At 41.2% G+C, this 22,517-nt stretch overlaps 1 protein-coding gene across 1 annotated transcript; it reads right to left on the bottom strand.

Annotated features, from left to right (window-relative positions):
* Window positions 1-4,711: 4,711 nt before the first annotated feature.
* LOC126492094 (ferritin heavy chain-like) lies at window positions 4,712-5,323 on the bottom strand. Its single transcript, XM_050128224.1, has one exon. The coding sequence runs from the start codon at window positions 5,261-5,263 to the stop codon at window positions 4,712-4,714; it is 552 nt and encodes a 183-aa protein (XP_049984181.1). The 5' UTR covers window positions 5,264-5,323.
* Between the last annotated feature and the right edge of the window lie 17,194 nt (window positions 5,324-22,517).

Raw genomic sequence — 22,517 nt, 5'->3', positions numbered from 1 at the left:
ATAGGGAGAAGAGAGAGAATAGAAAATAGAGGATTACACCAGATGTCGAACTCTAGCCTCTATAAACATGCACAGATACCTGCACCTATACATGTGAACACACACAAACATCATAATACAAAAGAAAAAAGAAAAAGCTAAAAAGGAGAAATCTACATTTATAAACTTCACATTTATAATTATTCTAAAATTAAAAGTTTACTCAAAAAAAAAAGACTTTAGTTTGAACTAAGACACACATTACCATGACTTTGCTCTGGGAGTGTCTCTTAGATCCTCTGGTTTGAAGAGAAAAGAAAAGCCCCTGTTGCTCCTGAATAACAACAGATAGCACAGTAACCCTCTGCCACGATTTTAACTCAAAGTTCAGTCTTCCGTTCACTGTACCTGGATTTTCAATCTTTCTCTTCCTCCTAACAAATGTCCCAATCATTTCTCAACAATAATGTGATTTTTGGACTTACGGTAGCTATGTTGGACCATGAAATAACTTTAGGCTGGAGGGCCACAGCAGTGGAACAGGCATGTTTGTTATCAAAGGAAGCAAGGTGATTTTTGAATGCAAACCATCACTTTATGTGTGAGAAAATCCTAAGCAAGGTCACCAGTTCAATTAGGACACAATGTTGTCTTAGCGCATGCATTTCTTATGATTTTTTAAAATTAGGCCTTCTGAAAGAGATCTTTACACTTATTTTGGCACTAATGTTTGTCATTATATCATTTTACACACCCATAAAAGAGACATAAACATACTTTAAAGTACGACTAGACTAAATAAAGTGTGTAAGAAATGGTACGAAGTACTATTAAAAGTTCTTCAGGCACAAATTTTTTAAATCAGTTTTTGTACTCAGAGTCATGTGGGGCTCCGCATGCCTTCCTTTCCGCCACCCAGATACTGCTGTTTCTTCAGAGTTGTCCTCAATAGCTCTCGGGATTTTCAGGCAATGAGGCCAAAGTGAAGTTTGAAGTCCATGCTCAGGCAATGCCGACCACAGCCAACAGTGAGGGTAGGACACTAAACGTCCCTATTTCAAAGACGTGAGAATAGGAAGAAACTGCGCTTCTTGGAGTCAGTGAAGTGTGACAGGAAGTCGCACAGCAGCCCTGAACTGGTTTCCTTCCGTCACTTTCCACCATGGCAGAGAAACCCGTACTTTTCAAACCTGTTTTTCTGGCTTTTGTTACAACTCATAACCTAAACGGACTTAAGTTGAGGCAAGACTTTTAACACTATGTTGTAATTACCACTTTCCTTCCGTGCATCCCTCACCCTGCTCCCTTTCTACTAGTGAATCAGATAGAAACTTCGTCTTAACCCTTTTAAGTAATATTTTCTAATATAATTTTCCAAGCCCTGCCCTTTACTCCAGGTTTTTTGAAACAAATTCATCAATATGCCTCTGATGCTGAACTCAAAGCGTGCGTGCACACACACACTTTGTATAAAATGTAATCCTAAAATACGAAGCATTATATTTGCTCTCCCTGCAATTTATCATATCTCAATATATGTATGTATTATATATCAATATGATTTATAAAGCCTTCGTCTACGGACTGTTGATTAGTTATATTTCTTGGACTTGTGAAAATAAACTAGAATCGCTGGCAACTGATACCAAAAGAAAGTAAAATATACAGATCAGAAAGGTGGGGCAAATTCCTAGATGAGAAAAGATTTCAGAGAAATGAAAGGCCGCTTTGTCCTGCTTGTCACACATTTATGGAGAAAAATACATTTCCTCTTCCTAGGAAAGGATGCACACGTTGTTGGTGACAACCGTCTATTAGGAAATTTCCTTCTGTGATACAGGGATGATGTTTTCCCCGTAGAGGTAAATTATTCATCAGAGTTCATTTGAATCCGTGTTTGAGCCAGAGATGAAGTTATCAATTTTACCATTCCCCCCTAGTCTGTCCTACTATTATCATTGCCTGAGATTCTGGTACCCATAGCAACAGCCACTGTTTCAGACATCATTCCCCCAAGCAGCAGAGCATGGCCGGTGACTGGCAATCATGCAGCTGTGTGTCTCAGGGTGCTACGTGCCGGGGATCAATGAACTAGTTATATCTTACTATTAAGTATTTAAAGTGCACTTATCCAGGAACGGAGAAGGTGGCATACCTAGAAGAAGTTTACCTTCACCTTTCCGTCAGTTGTGTGGCAAGACGGGAAAATAAGGGAACTTTTAGGAAAGGCCAAAGTCTAGACATTAGAAAGTTAAAAGGGGGCATCTTTCAAAAGGCTAAACATTTCCTATCCATTGTCATAACTGTCTCATGGATTCCAGAGCCTGTTTGTGACTGCCGAAACTGAGCCAAAGGGCAGCGACTTAGAGCATGCACGTTTTACTCTCAGCAAAGCAAAGATAAAAATCAGTGGGGGCTGGAATCTGGAGACAGCTCAGTGGGCAAAGAGCACCCACTGCTCATGCAGAGGATCCCTGGGCTTGCTGCAGGCGCCCATGCCTGTTATCACACAAACTATCTGTTAGTCCAGCTTCAGAGGAGCTGAGGCTGTTCTCTGGCTTTTGTGAATGCCCACGATCTCTCCCTCCCCCAACCCCTCTCTGTCCCTCTGTCTGTCTCTCTCTGTCTCTGTCTCTCTCTCTCATACACACACAACTAAAACTGAAATATATATATATGTATATATATATATGTATAATATAATATATGTATAATATATATATATATATATTAAAGAAACAATTAAGTTGCTGCTGTTGGGCCAAGATTTCCCCATCAGGAATTTTTTCTTTTAAAGAAAGGCTGAAAATGTGACCTGACCAACAGTGACTTGTAATGGGCACTCAGGTCTAATCATTGTTAGCCTTTGAGTTTCTCCGATGAGGAAATACCACTTTTTCCAGGTAAAATCAAAGCCTATATATAGGGCTTAATTGGTGTGTCTTCATTTTCCTGCAAAGTCAGTCACAAGAAAGAGACAGATGGGACAAAGAGGGAGGTGTGTCAACCAACACAGAGCAAGTTTGGGGTGAGCTACAGATGACCCCATGAATGGACTACCACAGAAAATGCTTTAGTGCCCAATTCCAGTGTGCTGTGTCCAGCAAGCATGCAAGCTGCTCCCCCCTCCCCCCCCCGGCTTTGAAATGAGCTGGAACTGCAGGTAAAGCCAATGTGTGTTTTGTAGCCACCCTTTATTTACTGCGGGGAAAGGGAAGCTACTCCCAATGCAGAAATCTGGGTAATAGTTCATTCTGGGGATTTCCAACCCTCTTATCTTCCCCAGCGAGCTGTTCAATCAGGTTAGGGTCTGCACGGGTGTGGGGGGGGGGGGGCTGAACAGAGAACTGGACTACCTGCCTGGGTGGTACCTTACTTACTGCCTCTGACAAGTCTCTTTCTAATTCTGAAGGCTTTCATCATATGAGGATTTTGGCTGACATTTAGAAGCCATCTCTACCTTGGGCTGGAAGGCACACCGGTAATTAAGAGAACAGCTATAGTGATCAGGGCTGTCTTCACCAGTTTGGGGAATTTCCCTCCCTTCTGGGCCTGGTTATCTGGCTGAATTCCCAGTCTACCCACGCCCTGCTTCTTAACTCATTGATATCCTCAGTAGGAGAGACCACACTGGATCAGAACTATGTTCCCGTCCCAAGTCTGTAACTCCCCTTGTAGCTGCCCTTTAAATTCCTACCCTTCCTACTTCCTGAGATTCTTATGGACATACAATAATAGTATCAATGAACGATCTTGGACCTGAAAAGTTCCACTGTTACTTCAGTTTATTAACCTTGGGGCTATGAAAAGATAGTCATTTTAGTTTTGCTTACCTCTTATTATTGTTTCCCAGGGTAAGCATGTCATAAGTGTTCTGTCGTCTCTCAGGTGGTCTCACTGACTTACCTGGCATCAGCAAATGCTAGGATTCTCATCTTTTAGTAAGTTAATGGGCTTTAGGTAAAGTTCATTTCATTTGAATCCAGTTGTTCTCAACCATCACGATGCTGCAACACTTTAATAAAGTTCCTCCCATTGTAGTGCCCCACCACCACCACCATAATATGATTTTTGTTGCTTATTCATAACAGGAATTCTGCTACTGTTAAAATCTTAATGTAAATATCTGATATGCAAGATATCTGATCGGCCACCCCCGTGTTTAGCAGGCTATCTGATCCGCGACCCCCGTGTTTAGCAGGATATCTGATCCGCGACTCTCGTGTTTAGCAGGATATCTGATAGCCGTCCCCCCCACCCCACCCGCCATGTGGACACTTTTACCACGCAGCTGCACTTTTCCCATGCCTGAACACCATGGCTACAGGCCGACCACTCCACTTCATTTCACCCACACTTCATGCCGGCCCCACCCCCAAAGCTCACACTGTTTAAAAGGAAAAGCTAATTTCTTCTCTCCCAGGGCCTGTGAATATCCTTTCCCTCCCACCTACTTGCGCTCGCTCGTAGCTGCAAGGAAACCCGGCTTGGGTGTGTGAAGAGACACCCAGATACCCGTTTTAGACATGCAAGGGAATGTCTTCATTCTTTAAAGGTGAGAATTTGACGCATATGAATCAACAGGAAACTATTAATATGCTCAGAAAGAAATTTATTGCAAACAATGCCAGAGAGGATAACTAGGAAAACTTCGGGACATATAACATGAACACCTTGCCTGGTGATCTGAGGAAGATCTGAGGAAGATCACCATAGCAGGGACAGTCCCAGTTCAGTTCTCCTTGGTGGTCTCGGCCAGGGTGAGCTTGTCGAAGATGGACTCAGCCAGATGATTTTCTGGAGCCCCCAGCTGGCGCAGGTTCGTCAAGTAGCCACCCATCTCCTTGATGATTTCGACCTGCCGGTTGAGAAAGTGGCTCTTCAGGAGCTTGCACAAGTAGAGATCACCTTTGCTGTCAGCGAGCTGGTACAGCTCCAGGAGACTCTGGTTGAGCGTCTTCTCCAGGTGGAAAGCACACTCCATCGCCATGAAGCCATCGACCCAGTCGTGAGGACCTTGATCGGCAATTCTCCCAAGGGCGAGGAAGCCGTTGCGCTCGCTCAGCAGTAGGAACAGCTTCTGGGTGCGCTCCATCCACTTCTGGGACTGAGTCAGGAAGAAGAGTGCGAAATTCTCCAGGGCCACGTCTTCTCGGTTGCAGAAGAAGGCCATGGAGAGGTAGATGTAAGTGGCATACAGCTGCAACTGGATCTGAGAGTTGAGGGCAGCATTGCCCTCTGCCAAGTAATTCTGCTGGATGAACTCAGGCAGAGAAGCGGCCATGGCGGCAAGGGCCCTCGCGTGCAGCTGTCGATCGGCAGGAGCTAGACGGGAGCAACCGACTCCGAGCTGTGGAGCTGGCGAAAGTGACTGCCTGCCGGAGCCTCACAGTCACTTTTGGGAAAGGAGGAGGAGCTGTGGAACCAGACAGGCCTGGCTCCAGGCTCTGGTCAGCCTCTGACGCAGGACCAGAAGCAGTAACCGCCTGAACCAGTGCCCCGAAGACAGAGATGGCGCCACAATGGCGCCTGGTGCCTCAGGCTGTTGAGCCGGTCAAAGGTCACGCAACAAAGGAAAGCCAACTGCATTCCACAGTATCCCAGAAGGCATTGCGCGGACCCTCTTAAAGATGTAATATTGTTTAAATTCTGAATAAACAGCCAAGTTCTTTAAATTGTGTGGATAGTTAATTTTAAGGAAAATTATTTGAACAGCCCCTAATTGTGACTGTTTCATTAAAGTAGTTCTTTTCGCATGTGACGCCATTATCTCATATCTTTTCACCTTAACCAGTGAGGATGTCTATACTAATGACTTTTTTCTCTCTCTCCTCTTTTTCTTTTCTTTTCTTTTCTTTCTTCCTTCCTTCCTTCCTTCCTTCCTTTTCTCTTTCTTTCTTTCTTTCTTTCTTTCTTTCTTTCTTTCTTTCTTTCTTTCTTTCTTTCTTTCTTGTTTTTCGAGACAGGATTTTCTTGTGTAACAGCCCTGACTGTTCTGGAACTCGCTCTGTAGATCAGGCTGGCCACAAACTCAGAGATCTGCCGTGTCTGCCTTTCTTAGGGAGAGGTCAAGAGCAAGTAAGTGGCTGTATATCATTGCCAGTGCTGATACACCGGGTACTTCTAAAGAATTAAGAGCATGGAGTTCCATCCCCAGAACTTGTAGAATGAGAGAAATGATTCTCAAAATTTGCCCTATGCCTTCACTTGTGCAGTGCCATGCCCCAGCTAGCACATGCATACACACAATAATAAAATAAAATAATAAAAAGTAAATCAAATTCGTGGGCTAAAGACATGGCTCAGCTATTAAGAACATATACTTCTCTTGCAGAGAACCTGAGTTTGGCTCCAAGCATGTAAGTCAGGCACCTCACAACCAGGTCTAGAGGCATTTGATACTTCTCTCCACTGAAGGCCCCTGCTGTCTAGTGCAAATAACCCCCCATCCCACCCACCACACAAGCACATACTTTAAAAAATTAAAAATAAATCTTTGAAATCATAAGACAAATCCAGCAACAACAATGAAATGCTGTAGAGTCCAGCATGGAGTTGCATGCCTTATAATCCCAGCATTTGAGAGACTAAAGCATAAGGAATTTATTTCAAGACAATCCTGGGATGCTATATTCCTTGTATTTTGTAATCATCTTCAAACCAAAATTTGTAAAATGCATATTTCATTTAACAATTGTAATTAATTAAAAATAGGTCATACAATTATACACTGTACATGGGGCAAATTCTTCTACCATGTCCTGTCTCTCCCTCCCTGTCTGTCCCTCTCCTGTTAGTCATCTTTGTTCCCCTCTCCTACTCAGCTTCTGCTCTACTTTCATGGATCTCTATAAACCATAGCTATGACAAACAAGAGAAAATGTACCATATTCATTTTCCTGAGCCTGGCTCAATTCACTTAAAGATTATCCCCAGCTGTACCTATTTTCCTAAGAACAATACTTCATTAATCTTTATGGCTGAAAAAGATTTTGTTTCTTTATCCATTCCTTTGTTATTGGCTACCTAGAATGAGTCCCTAACTTGACTATTGTGAATTCTGCCACAACAAACATTGAAATGCAAGTATCTCTGTGATGTGATGACTTAGAGTCCTTCAGGTAAATACCCCAAAGTAGTATAACTAGGTCATATGGAGTACTTTTTCGTAGTTTTGTTAGGTGTCTCCATAGTGGCTTTCAAGTAGCTGGACATGTTTATTATTTGTTTTCTTGAAATTTCATTTTACTCCAATCAGAATGGCAGTAATTAACGGAATGTTTTAATCAGTCTGTAATTAGATACCATTTCCATTAACAGGCACTGCCCATTTTGCCTCTTCTATAGGTCTATAACCACTAATCATTTTTGTTTCTATAGATGTGCTTGTTATAACTATTTTAAATAAGAGTCTCATGCTCTACCAACTGAGCTAGCCGGGCTGTCACGTGACTATTTTCAGTAAATAGAATCACTCTGTATATAGCTTTTGTGTACATTTCTTTCACTTGACTTTAACCTCTATCTCTTTATCATTGCTGAAGGACTGTTGTAGGACCGGACTGCATTTTATCAATACTTTTTATGTTCATAGAAATGTTGTTCTAATTTTCTGACTGTCATGATTAATGCTGTTATAAGCATTTACGTACAAAGTTTGTAAAGATGTACATTTCCAGTTCTCTTTGTGATATAAGTATGGGTAAAAATAGTTAGATCATAGATTAACTCTGTTTTAGACTTTGAGAGATTGCTAGATTATTTTCCAAAATGATTGCATCATTTTCCATGCCCATCAGCAATGTTGGAGGATTCCAACACTGTTACTAACCTTTACAACTTGTAGCCATGTTAGTGAGGGAAAGCAGTTTCTCACTGTGGTTTTCATTTGTATTTCCCCAGTGACTAGTGATGCTCAATATCTCTTCACATCCTTATTTGCTATTTACAAATCTTTGGGAGAATACTCATTAAACCCTTCATCTATTTTACTGTTTTGTGTAATTTATGGATATAAGTCCTTTATAGTCATATGATTTATAAATATTTTCACCTGTTCTGTGAATTATTCTTTTCATTTTAGGAGTGGTCTTTTGAAATCTAAAATTTCTTAATTTGGATGTATAACTAACTTATGCCATTTTTCTTTCATTTGTGCTTTTAGTGTCGTAAGAAACCATTGCCTAACTCAGAAATACAAAGATTTACACTTAGATTTTTTTCTAAGGCTATTGAAAATTTATATTTAAATGTTTTTTTGCATATTATATAAATTAAGGAACAGTTTCATTATTTAAAAATGACAGATTTCTCTTTATTTACATATGTTTGTGAGGGACATGCCCAAAGAGACCAGAACAGGGCATCAGATCTGGAAGTAGAATTACAGGATGTTCTGAGTCACTGGATGTGAATGCTGGGAACAAAACTTCTGTCAAGAACAATATATATTCCCTGAATCACTGGGCCATCTATTGGTCCCCTGGTTCTGTTTTTAGCATGTGAATAATTTCTTGTTCATAGCACCATTTGTTTGGAAGGCTGTTATCTTTTGGGTGATCTTGGTATACTCTTGGGGAGGGAGCAATCCACCATATTTCTGGATACTCAATTCTATTCTCTAAACCTATTCTTAAATGTGTGTCTAAACATTAGAGCACAGTTTAGTTCACTATAATTTTATAACAAATTAAAAAAATGAAAGTGTAAATCTTTCAACTATCTTTCTGTTTTAGTATTCCTTGGTCTGTTGAATTTTCTTGTGACTTTTAGGATAATTTCAACTTCTTCAGAAGAAACAGCTGAAATTTTGCTGTCAATTGTATTGAATCTACAGGTAATAATTTGTAATTATACTGATATTATTATATTAACATTTTGATGCATAAATACAGATATATTTTAACTAACTTAGGTCCTGAATCCTTTATATTTGTTTAAATTTTAGTCAGGGGCCAATTTTATAAGTAAAATCTCAAGTAATACCAGACTTCTGAGTAGCAACTCTCTAAAAGGAAGGAGGCAGCCATGTCTTATCAATGTTTGGAGACAAGGAAGACACATGTATTGGTCATCACAAGCAGAAATGCCTATTCCAAACTCAGAGAGAACTTGTGCTAATTATGATTGGATGGCAGTTCCCATTGGGATAAGACCATGCCTCTGACTTTCTGTGAAAAATGGTAAGAGATTTAAAAAATAATCAAAAAATGCTTACTGTGTGTCCTTTTTAAAATAACTTTCTGAGTATCTCCACTTATCATTGACTTCGAGATATTTTTAACTGTAAATTGAAAAAATAATAATGCAAATGAATGTTGTCCACAGAATTGCAAATGATTTGTCTAGTGAAATGCAATTAATTCTTGAATCATTTTGCATTTACTCTATTTGAACATTCATTTCAACATTCCTTATTGCCTGTACACAAACTCTTTGAGTGCACTATTTATTTATTTATTAAAAAAAATTTCCGCCTCCTTCCAGCCTCCCATGTCTCTCCCCCTCCCCCCCCCCTCTCCCCCTCCCCCTCCTATCCAAAGAGCAGTCATGGTTCCCTGCCCTGTGGAAAGTCCAAGGTCCTCCCCCCTCCGTCCATGTCTAGGAAGGTGAACATCCAAACTGGCTAGGCTCCCACAAAGCCAGTTCATGCAGTAGGATCAAAACCCAGTGCCATTGTCCTTGGCTTCTCATCAGCCCTCATTGTCCGCCATATTCAGAGTCCGGTTTTATCCCATGGTTTTTCAGTCACAGTCCAGCTGGCCTTGGTGAGCTCCCGATAGGTCAGCCCCACTGTCTCAGTGGGTGGGTGCACCCCTTGTGGTCCAGAAAAACATATAGCTATCCTCCTGGTTATGGGAAGTAGACAAGATTGCTGGACAAAAAATTGGGATCTTGGGGGTGGAGTGGGAGGGGGGTAAGGGGAGATGGGGAGAGAAAAGTGAGAAGGGGAGGATGGGGGAACTTGGGGAAACGGGATGATTGGGATAAAGGAAGGTTGGATAGGGGAGCAGGGAAGCACATATCTTAATTAAGGGAGCCATCTTAGGGTTGGCAAGAGACTTGGACCCAGTGGGGCTCCCAGGTGCCCAGGGTGATGTCCCCAGTTAGTTCCTGGGGCAGCCGAGGATAGGGAACCTGAAATGACCCTATCCTATATCCATACTGATGAATATCTTGCATATCATCATAGAACCTTCATCTGGCGATGGATGGAGATAGAGACAGAGTCCCACACTGGAGCACCGGACTGAGCTCCCAAGGTCCCAATGAGGAGCAGAAGGAGGGAGAATTTGAGTGCACTTTTGAGCAATTTTTGTAACAACAATTGTGTTATTGGGCAATTTCCCATTATGTTGTTCAAACTGTCCCTGACCTCGTGAAACTTTTCTTCAGCCCCTTTGATACATGGGATTACATGCATGTTCCACTAAACCCAGACTGCATTTGTAATATCACACAAGTTGCCACATTACTTGATCTTTTCCCTGTACATAGTTTATATTGATATAAGAACTGTGATTTTTAATTTCCATCCTTTAGTTGTAGTTTAGAACTACCAATCCTCATACCTATTTCATTAGGATCACAGAGTCCACAAAAGTTTACTTAGTAAACGCAACACTTTATATGGGGTGTTCATCAGAAATATGATTCCAGAAAACTCTTTGAGACCTCAAGGCACAGACATCAAGGTGGTGTAATCTGTAGATTTATAGCAGGTCTGAGGAAAAGGAGCAGGGGGGGAAGTTGGGGATGCAAGATGGCAGTGGCAACCACCAGAGGAGGCAAGTGGTTAGAGAGCAGGCCATGGTCAGATAACTCAAAGGCAGAAGGCTGTAGTCACTGTTGAAAGGATGCTGGTGCACACTGAGGATGGCATAGAGTTAGGGGTGACCAGTAAGGAACTAGACATAACCAGAGCCAGTTGAGAACCAAAGGAGAGGTGAAAGCTTCTTGACAAAAAAAGACAATCAGAGGGATGAAAAGTGAGAAGGTGGCAAATGTACATAGGGACCAGAAAGACTGTGATTTGTAATGTAGGTGAAGGAAGGAGTTAGACATTGAGTTTTGGGGGCCAGCATGACTAATCCCTTCACCCGGATTTTTATGTTGCTTGAATCATACCTCTAGAAGGAGAGATGGGATCTGTGGATACTGCAAGTATACTGAATATTCAGGACTGACTTCTACAGTGTTGCTTCCAGCTGTTTAAGAGATATAAGTTATCTCTAATACATCTATGTGTGTTCTAATACAGGGCAGATTTGAAGCACAAAGGCCATAGATAAGTTTTATGGCAGCTCCTTCTTGGGTGAACATTAATAAGATGTGTCCGATACTGACACCACTATATTCTAAAATAGAAAAATTTTCAGCCTTCAATTCCTCACTGTTCTGACATTGTGAATATCACTATCTTAGGAAAACAAAAGGATGGCCACTGAATTTAAAATATGTTCATGCTATGTATGGGTTATGTATAAGTTTGGGATTTGTTCATTATTTAAATATGCATTCTCTTTGAGGTGACAAACTTTCAGCCTCGTTCAGTGTGCTAGCTCTCCTCTCTCTGAGTTTGTAGGACTATTCTCTGTCTTTCATCTTACTAAGATATCTAAGAGAGGATGGCTGACCTGCTTCAATTTTATCCATTAGTAGTGTGTGATTTAGTTTTGTAGGGCCAGCCAGTGGGAGGCCCTGGCAGAAGATGAGAGAGCAGGATCAGAATAAACCTGGATATTAATTCTCTCGGTTCCTTTTAATCATTGCAGATAATTAAGAGGCACCTTTATTTTCCTTTTAAAGACATTACTTTTTGGATGAAGTAGGTCCATTCTTAGGGTAGATTGTGCTGGATAGTTTTATATCAAGTTGACATAAGAGAGAGTCATTTGGAAGAGAAAACATACATTGAGGAAAGTTCCCATGGGGATCAGTCTGTTATATGCTTTTTTGATTTATGATTGATGCAAGAGGGTTCACTTTACTATGGGTGGTACCATCCCTGGGCTGGTGGTCCTGGGTTCTATAAGAAAGCAGGCTAAGCAAGCCATGGGGATCAAGCTGTTATTAAGCACTGTTACTCCATGTCCTATTCATCATCTTCTACTTCCACGTTCCTGCCCTGTTTGAGTTCCTGCCTTAACTTCTCTCAGGGGTAGACTGGGACATGGAACTGGAAGTAGAAATAAACCCTTTACTCCTCAAGTTGGTTTTGCTCACGGTGTTTTAGCAAAGCAATAGGGAGTACAATTAAAACATAAGTTGGTACCAGGTCATAGGGAATTGCTGTTATAGACCTAACTATATATTTTTGGAAGGATTGTGGAGGATTTTGGAACTTTGGATTAGAAAAGCCATTGAGTGTTCCAATCATGCTGTGCTGTTATGGGCACTTGAAGGATGTGCTGGCTAGTTTTATGTCCCCTTGAATAAGCTAAAGTCATTTCAGAGGAGGTAACATCAATGAAGAAAATGCCTTCATAATTTGGGCTATCGACAGCCCTAAAGAGCATTTTCTTAATTAGCAATTGATGCAGGATGGCCTTACCCCTTGTGGGTGGGGGCCCTCCCTGGGATGGTGGGCCCGGGTTCCATAAGAAAGCAGACTGAGCGAACCATGATGAGCAAGCCAGTAAGCAGCACTCCTTCATGCCTCTGTATTAACTTTTTTATTCAGGCTCCTGCCCTGTTTGAGTTCCTGTCTTGACTTCCTTTAATGATGGACTACAGTGATGTGACAGTGTAAGCCAAATAAACCCTTTCCTCTCTGACTTGCTTTTTGGTCATGGTGTTTCATAATAGCGATAGTAGCTTAAACTAAGACAAAGGATAATGCTGAGAGCAATGCAGGTCACAGAGGCTTGGCTCATGAGGTTTCAGAGGAGAAGCAAAGACTGTACCAGGGCCATTTGTATGATTTTTTTTTAAATGTGTGGTTTTGATAAACTAGGGCTGGAGAATCAGCTGTGATTAAGATTAGACCATCATAATTGAGGCAGAATCTTCTGGAAAGTGTTTCCTCAGGGTCAGCACATAGAACTTGAATAAATACTGCTCAGTTAAAGGAAATTTGTTGTAAAGTTTTTGTTTCAAGTTTAATACATAGTCTAAGAAATTCATGGCAACCCAGGAACCAGTGTGAAACTGGAAATTCCTTCAGGCCAGAGAATAATGGAACTGACAGAAAAATAAAGTATCTAATCTAAGACAGTCTCTGGCAACAGAAAGTGATATAAGTGGAACTATCACTTGAGATTCAAGTCTATTTTCTATCTTGTGTATTTCTCTGGCCTCTGGCTCCCTTCTTCCCTTGAGTTACCAACCTTTTGATTAACTCTCATCTAATTAGTTGACCTATTAGAATGAGGCTCACAGAAGAAAATAGTCATTTCTATTCATTAGTAACTATGGTTAAATGTCTTGTTGGATGTTAAATTTTGAAAAAATATCTGTTTATTTCAAGTAACCCCTAGTCTTTCTCAACCTGCCTTCTGTTGCCCGTGGTTATAGCTTTTGTAGGGTGTTTTATATAGCAACGTGTAGCACTGTGTAAACCCAGCCAATGTGCATAAGGGATTATGGATGCTGACTAATTATAAATCATTGGCTTAAGGGTGTTCTTCTAGGAAGGAAAGTATAGTGCTCAACTGTAGATAGCAAAAATAGATTTTAGTTTTCTTTAATATCTTTTATACATAGCACATAGCATGAATAAATCATATTATGTGACATCCCATCTCACAGAACACTGGGTATAATAATCAGGCCACGGTTAGGTGACACTGAAGAAAGTATTTACTTCTTGATCATAATCAATCAGAAGCAGCCAACTATCTTTGATCTCTCTCTGCCAATGGTCAACTTACATATCAAGACTAAATTTTATCCTTCAGTTCTACCAGCTCAGAATTTCTCACTTGTAACCACACAAATAAAAAAAGGACAAAAGAAAGAAAGAAAGAAAGAAAGAAAGAAAGAAAGAAAGAAAGGAAGGAAGAAAGCAGGAGGCATGAGAACTTCCGTGTAATCTTCACTGTCTTGGACCAGAAGTACTATATTTCAACCAAAACAAAACTAAAAGTACTGTGTAAATACAGAAGGGAAACATATTACCCTTTTCTCCTGGTTACTGGTTTCTCATGTTTTTATTTGCATTTACTTAGAACTCATATTTTTCTCAGAGTTGTTTATTGATTCCCTGATCTATACATATAATAAAGGGATTTGGGGGGGGGTTCTATCATTTTGTGTATGTATAAGCATGTGAAATAATATAATTTGTGTAATTACTTCTGAAATTCAATTTTGGTTATATTTTTCTCCCAACTTAGATCCCATTTCAGCTGGCTATTCAGACTCAAAACCAACTTCATTTTCTATCTAAAACCTTTCTATGTGAAAAGAACACAGCCTCCTCTGAAAAAAATCTATAGTATCAGTGCCCTCACAATTAGCATGACAATCAATTATGGTCTGCCCATTGATGTTCTGTCTGTAATTACCTCAAACTATTAATCATCTTGTTATCTGCTCTGCCCCTCTAGCGCTGTGCTGTTCCTGACTCATCAGCTTCTGGGGAGCAAATTCAACTTTCTTCAACTGCATAGAACCTAACCAGATAGATTAGCCTGGAGTAAGTGCTCAAAATATATACCACACACAGCAGACACACCATAGCACCCACACACCATAACACACACACATACATACACACACACTTATCTCTTCTCATCATGCTACCTCAGAATTATGCCATTTTGAATCAGAACTAGATGTAAAAACAAACTTCTTTTCTTCTGTTAAACAAACAAACAATGGTCTTCTGTAATTCAATTAATAAATTAGAACACATATACTAAGCATTGAAGTACTATGTTTGAGGACTTGTGTTAAACGTGTGAGTAAAGCACAATCTTCAGAGTCTTTCTGGATTTTAGAGGTGGAGTTAATACCAACCAAGATTACATGGGAGCTACTCTAAAGAATGGTCCAACAATTTCTCCCTTCATTATTTTATTTTCCTTGTTCTTTTCTCTCCTTCCCCCCCCCTTGTTCTGTTCTTGTTGATGTTCTTATTGTTACTGCTTACAAAACATAGTTTTATTATATAGTCCATGGTGTGCTAGAAATTACTCTATAGCCTATCTTATCCTCAGATACATGATTCTCCTACCTCAGTCTTTTGGGTACTGAGATTACAGGCATGCAGTACCATGCCTGGACTTCTACGCCATGTTTAAACACTCTGATCCTTCTTTCTATTGTGATGATTGTTCTTACAAGCCATGCCCACTCCCTCCCTAATCCACTGAGGCAGGCTGATCTTCAGCTTCTGGCCTGAGCTCGCATTTTTTTCCCATTTGCTCCTGCCTCTCTCCCCACTTCTCCGCTCCCTCACTCTTTCTTTCTCTCTCTGTCCTCTTCTCCTTTCCCCCTCCCTCTCCTCTAAGTAATAAATATCCAGTTCTATTCTGTATGGTTATATTTGTCCATGCGCCTCCTACCCGCTGCCTGCTCACACCACCGGGCTTGCTGGGACCAGCCCCCTCCTATGTGTCTCCCTGCCTGAGACCAGCCACCACTCGGGGACCGGCAGCTGTCTCTGTCTGGGACTGGCTGCTCCCAGGGCCCGCTGCCTGCCACCACATGGCCCGCTACCACCATTTGGGGACCTACAGCATTTCTGCTGCCTACTGCTGCCAGGGATCTTGCAGCATTTTTAAAAAATCATAACAGGCACTAACTTTGTTCACCATCAACTTCCACGCCAATGGAGTGTCATAGACAAAGTGTTCCATATCCAAGAGAATATCCTTTCTTCTTTCACTTAGATTTTCTGCTGGGATGCCACTCCTATGAGACTACTCACCACGTTAGGAGAGGGTCAAAACATGCAAAATGACCATGAGGGGGTATAATGGGGGAGGGATTCTTAGACAATAGTTAACACCAAGTACCAGCCGAGTGAGTGAGCCATTCTACATGGCCCAGATGACTGCAGCACTTGTTGACATTGCTAGTAAGAATGCCCGCTATAATGAAGGCAACGGATGCATGAGATTTATAATAACAAAGCATAGTTTTGTTTGAAGCAACTCTAATTTGTAAAGGAAGGAAGTTGACAAACAGCAAAAATGCATTTGAAACACAAGCTCACCAATATTTATCAGTAAAATGGGCCCACAGGAAAATAAAAATGATAAAGAATGCTGAGGAAAACACAGAAAAATACCCTTTGAGTGGATGAGTAGATAATTTCTAGCAGAACTTGAAATAGAGTGTTTCCAGTTAGTGATCCTGTATGAGATGGAATGTGGAGCTAAAACAAACAAACAAACAACAACTATGAGGATTGTACCCAAAACTGTGAGCTGTTTGCAGTGGATGGCATGTGATTACAGAAGAATCTTTGGTCTTAGAAAATATCTGAAAATCCGGAGGTCTGGTCCTGGAGCACTTAGGATTTTTTAAAGGAGGGGAATGTGAAAGATTTTTGTGAGTCTGACAAGAAGGATGGTCAAGGTGAAGAAGCATGAGATTACAGAGAAAAAAATGGTCAGGAGACTTCCATAATGTCTAGGAGCACAGGGAATAGGCAATAGCAAGAGGACATGGGAAGGGTGGAATACATGTGTCACTGAGAGAGAAAACAGAATTGAAAGAAAGCTGTGGATATTGAAGGAAGGAAACAGAAGCCAGTGTTCTCTGGGTTGGGGGTTTTAATTAAACAGTCTATAAGAATGTTGATGCAGAAAGCCAAGAAGTTTTGTAGAAAATGTGAGCTGGGATTCAGTTGAGTCTTTGTATCTCACGTCACCCAAGGAAGATTGCCCTATAGAAAAGTTATTAGAGGGGTCCGAGTTCAGGGGGAGGAGCTCAAGCAGCACAAAAACTTTAATAAAAGACTTGGGGAAGACTTGAAGCTTCTTTGTGGGTATTTATTGCTTTAGAGTAATATGTTAGGGGAGAGTGATCTGAAACATATCATGATATGTTCAGGACTCTGGAGAGATGATGTATCCAGTAAGAGTTGGTGTTAGGACTTATTTTTCCATTAGCAGTAATGGATTTTGGGGAGCTATAGACATGCTTATCCAGACTCCTTTGTGGCTAATTTGACAAAATTTGTCTTGAGACTTCAATTCTGAGTACAGTTCGTGGCTATGAAAGATTTTCTCAGCAGGAAGCTAACTGGCCCACCTGGGCATAAGCTCTGTGTTAGTTTTATTAGGCCCATTCTCCAAGCACCTGAACAATTTCCCAGCATCAGGCTACATAATCTGCCAGTCATCCTAATGATACGAGGCATCTAAAGGCATGTAGCAATGGGAAATTTACTTTGATTTTTAAGAAAATATCTGGTCTCATCATGATGATGGGATTCCAGAGAAGTCATTTTTATAGTACATGCTCCTTAACTAGGTGCTTATTTGAAAGATAAATGGAATACGTTTAAGCAGGCATCCAAAGTGCTATAATAAAGACCATTGCAGACTTTCTCTGTTGTGCTGACAGAGTTCCATATATTTACCACTGTGTATGTGAACAACTTGATTTAACCTCAGGAGGTAATTTGCCAGGGAGGTGTTTTTGTGCATGCTATAAATGAAATGTTACTATTTTTCATGGGCCCTGAAAGGAAGCCTAAGCATCTGGCTTAAATGTTCAGCAGTTTTGTTTAACCTCTTGATATCTGTTCACGTTCAACTACCCTATCATACAAAAGTTTAACGCTATCATTTAGTTTCTTGCTTTTAAATGCCCTGGCCATGCATATTCCATATATGAATATTTGAAAGTTTGCTTAGTTGGATTATTCAATAGGAATGTACTTCCTCAAATGTCACGGCCAGGAATCCAAACAGGGGCAGGGAATGCAGCTTACTTGGTAATGTTTGCCAAGTATACATAAAGCCCACAGCATTTCCTAACCAGCACGGCATAAGACAGGTGTTGTGTAGCCCCAAGGGAGCCTGAGTGAATGGGCAAAGAGTAAATGAAGTCCTGAGTGGATGTGTATTGTTGACAAGGGCACAGGCATTCAAGGACTCAATGCCTCAGACATGGGAATTGCAAAGTCTTGCCCGGAAAGATCACGCTCGGAATTGTCAAGGCCTTCCTTTGGTTGGAGCGTGAATGTCAGCAGTGTATGCAAATATGAGATTTGTGAACAAACGACCAGTGTGTGCAAAAACTAGCAACCGCAGCTTCCTACTCCAGATGTTTACAGACTGCTGGCCTGTAGTTATCCCCTGCTTAAACTAGCTAATATTCCCCCACTCCATGCTGTCTATAGTAAATACACTAGAGTTTGGGGTTGTTGTAGCTGGCCTGGCTACATCAGAGTACTCACAGCTCACCTAACCCCCACTTTTTTGTATGTGTGCCTGTCATTTCTTCATTACTGTGCTGTCCCAGTCAGTTTTAGAGGTGCAAGCCATGCTGGGCATGGCAAGGTACGGTGATCCAGTTATCCTTGTTTATATACTAAGTTTGAGACTATCCTGAGATTCATGGGGTCAATTAATAAGCAAGCGCTGGTTGATTAGACATATTTGTAATGCCCAAAATCAGCAACAACAAAAGTGAACAAATAACAGAAGTGATTTCAGAGCAGAAGGTCCTGGGTAAAGGAAAGTTCAAGTCTCTTTTCTAAACATCAGGGCTGTTGAAGAGGCTCATTGGTTCTCACCACAGCCTAATGGATGAGTCTTTGGTCCAGACAAATGGGCTACAGTGGGCTGTAGTGACAAATGAGCTCCCCGGAATCTCAGTCTTAACACAAGGATTGAGTTCTGGCTTGGGGACAGGACGAGGATGAAGCATGTGCAGTGACTGGGATTTCCTCTTTCAGAATCCTAAAAGTAAAGTTCTTGCTTAAACTGCACATATACTGTGTGTGAAAAGCTCTGTATTCATTCTTTGCAGACAGATATCTAAACCAATGATGCCGCTGGTCTACACACACCCTTCTTGTTCACTGCAGTGGTGGAACTTAACCTAGCTAATTGCATGATGGCTTCTTATGTTTCCATTGAGAAGTGGCATATATAAATTCTGGTCATATTTCATTGCCCAGATTTACTTAATGTGATTACTCAGCAGGTGTCTATGTTTGGGTTACCATTGCTATGATGAAGCCATGACAGAAAGCAAGTTGGGGAGGAAAGGTTTTCAATGCTTCCACATCCACAGTCCATCACTGAAAGAAAAATATGACAAGAACTCAAACAGGGTGGGAACTGGGAGGCAGGAGCTGATGCAGAGGCCATGGAGGAGTGCTACATATTGGCTTGCTCACCACTGCTTACCCAATCTGCTTTCTTATAGAACTCAGGACTACCAGCCCAGGGATGACCCCTCCCACTATGGGCTTGGCCCTCCCACATCAATTACTAATTAAGAAAATTTTCTGCAGGTTTGTCCACAGCCCAATCTTATGGAGTCCTTTTCTCAATTAGTGTTCCCTCCTTTCAGATTATTCTAGCCTGTGTCAAGTTGACAAAATTAGCCAGCAGAACTGAATCCTTGTCAACTTGACACACAGCACTTTCTAAGATAAACCTTTCTTTTACTTGGTTCTTCCCTAAGATCTCAGATTAAGTAATCCCACAAATACAAAACATATTGCAAACGTAAAAGTCCCAAAGCCTTTACCGATGCAAACACTTTAAAAGTTTAGTCTCTGAAAAAAAAAAAGTTTCTTTTAAAATCCAAAATCTCTTTTAAAAGTTTAAATGATCTCTCCATTGTGGGCTCCTGTAAAATCAAAAATTACTTAAATGTTTCTTCTTTCAACAGGGAAGAACCAGGGCACAGTCACAATCTGCACAAAGAGAAACCAAAGCCCAACAGTGTAAATAATTCACTGTTCAACATCTGGAATTTACTCATAGTCTTCCGGCCTCCTCCAAGGAGCTCCGGTGATTTTTCTGGCTCTGCCTCTGCAGCACGCACAGCTTGTCCTCTAGGACTGAGCAGGATCTATTCCAGCGCTGCTGCTGCTGCTGCTGCTGGTCTTAATGGGCATGCCCGGTACTGGCATCTCTAAAGTGCTGGGGTCTGCTGCTGCTTCCGGGCTGCACTTTCATCTGTAGCCTCTCCTGGGCTCTCCTTATGCTGCAGAACCTCACTTGTTCTCCATGACTCCTTCAATCCTGGGGCTGCCACTACTATTGCGGCTGTACTTTCACCAGTGGCCTCTCCTAGCCTCTCCCAGTAACAAATCTCAGCAGCTCTCGATAACCCTTTAATGCCGTCAAATCCAGTACTGCCTGGGAGACTTTTGCACCTGACCAACTTCGGTACCAGCACAATGTACACCCTCGGCCACCTCTGAACACAGCTTGCATGTGCTGACTGTGAGGAAACACCTCTCAGAAGATTGCACCTCAGCGATGGTTGTCTCTTCTTAATCACAGCTGGTTCTTAAGCCCCAGCTGACCAGCATCTATCATCACAGCAAAACGAAGGTTTGACTTTAGTGGTTCTCATCTCTTGTTAATTACCTCCAGCTTCAGCTGAGCAGACACCACAGGTTCTTCACACAAATGTCCCAGTAGAGTCTTTGCTTCCCTCTGGAAATACACAAATTCAAGTTGGGCCTCCACTGTTTGCACTGCTTTCCGTGCTCTTTTGTGGTTGCTGCTGTTTGTTTTTTGAGACAGGGTTTCTCTGTGTAGTCTGGCTCTCCTGGAACTTGCTCTGCTCTGTAGACCAGGATGGCCATGAACTCAGAGATCCACCTGCCTCTGCCCCCTGAGTGCTGGGATTAAAAGCATGCAACACCATTGCCACGCTGCTTTCAACACTATTATTATTGAAGTTTGTACCAAACCACTCACGGAGATCCCAACACCCAATGGCTTTTCTAGCCTGAAGATCCAAAGTCCTTTTGCAATCCTCCAGAACACAACATGGTTGTATCTGTCACAGCAATACCCTACTACACCGGTACTACTTAGTTGGGGTTACTATTGCTATGATCAAAACACCATGCCCAAAAGCAAGTTAAAGAGGAAAGGGTTTATCTTTCCACTTCCAAAGCCCATCACTGTGGGAAGTTAGAACAGGAACTCAAACAGAGCAGGAACCTAGAGGCTCATGCAGAGGCCATGGAGGGGTGCTGCTTACAGGGTTGCTCATCATGGTTGGTTCAGCCTGTTTTTTTGTAGAACCCAGTATCACCAGCTTAGAGATGTACTCACCCACAGTGGGCTGGGCCCTACCCTGTCAACCACTAATTGAGAAAATGCTCTACAGGAGCGCCTACAGTCCAATCTTTTTTTTTAAAGGGGACAAAGAAACAAACGTTAATTTTATTAAAAAATCGAAAAGAGAACAAATAAGTGGATTAATAAAGCACTATAAATCATTGGTGAAAGAAGAACAAACCAGATATAAATCCAGTAGGATTGTTTGGTATAGCTATAACATGCTTTATATTATAATTAGCAAAGAATTGTTTCATTTTCTTAGAGACATATGCTGGACCATTATCTGTCTTTATTTGTGAAGGTATACTTATAATGGCCATACATTCTAATAAATGTATGAATACTGAATTAACCTTTTCCAAACTCAAAGTACTTGCCCTTTGAAAATATGTAAAAGTGTCAATGGTGTGGTGCACACATTTTTAATTTTACAAATACTATAAAATGGAACACATCCATCTGTAAGATTTTATTCCTTTGAGTACCCTTTTGGTTACTCCTTACAGGTAGTAGTGTTTGATTAAAGATAGAACAATTAGGACATCTTTTTATAATCTTCTTAGCATGTTGCTATGTAATAGAAAACTCTTTCTGTAAACCTTAGCTATTAACATGGTTTTTATGAAATCTGAGTTCTTTAGCATATTTCCAATTAATAATTGATAAATTTGCAGTACCTTGTGCTAGAGGACCTGACAGACCAGTATGGGGCCAGATGTGTGTTATGTATATGGGACAAAGCCTATTCCTGATTATATTTTGAACCGGAATAAATAGTGAAGTCAATTCTGTATTATCTCATATAAATTCAGCAGTTTCATTATGCAAACCAACTCTTTCTGCATATTGCAAATCAGTAACTACATTGAGTACTAAGGACTCAGAGCTGCATCATAATGTTATAAAACAGGTAACAGTGGCTGATGTACAATATTGAAGGTTTTTTTATCTTTTTATTTATTTATTTTTTTATTGAGAATAAGAAAAAAAAGTTTCCGCCTCCTCCCAGCCTCCGATTTCCCTCCCCCTCCCCCCACTCCTCTCCCCCTCCCTCTCTAATCCAAAGAGCAGTCATGGTTCCCTGCCCTGTGGAAAGTCCAAGGTCCTCCCCGCTCCGTCCATGTCTAGGAAGGTGAACATCCAAACTGGCTAGGCTCCCACCAAGCCGGAACATGAAGCAGGATCAGAACCCCTTGCCATTGACCTTGGCTTCTCATCTGTCCTCATTGTTCGCCATGATCAGAGAGTCCGGTTTTATCCCATGCTTTTTCAGTCACAGTCCAGCTGGCCTTGGTGAGCTCCCAATAGATCAGCCCC

The sequence above is a fragment of the Alexandromys fortis genome, unplaced genomic scaffold (genome assembly GCF_014885135.2).
Source record: "Alexandromys fortis isolate MF-2015 unplaced genomic scaffold, M_Fortis_MF-2015_v1.1 scaffold_265, whole genome shotgun sequence".
Classification (NCBI taxonomy): Eukaryota; Metazoa; Chordata; class Mammalia; order Rodentia; family Cricetidae; genus Alexandromys; species Alexandromys fortis.
This window is presented reverse-complemented; position numbering and strand designations above follow the sequence as displayed.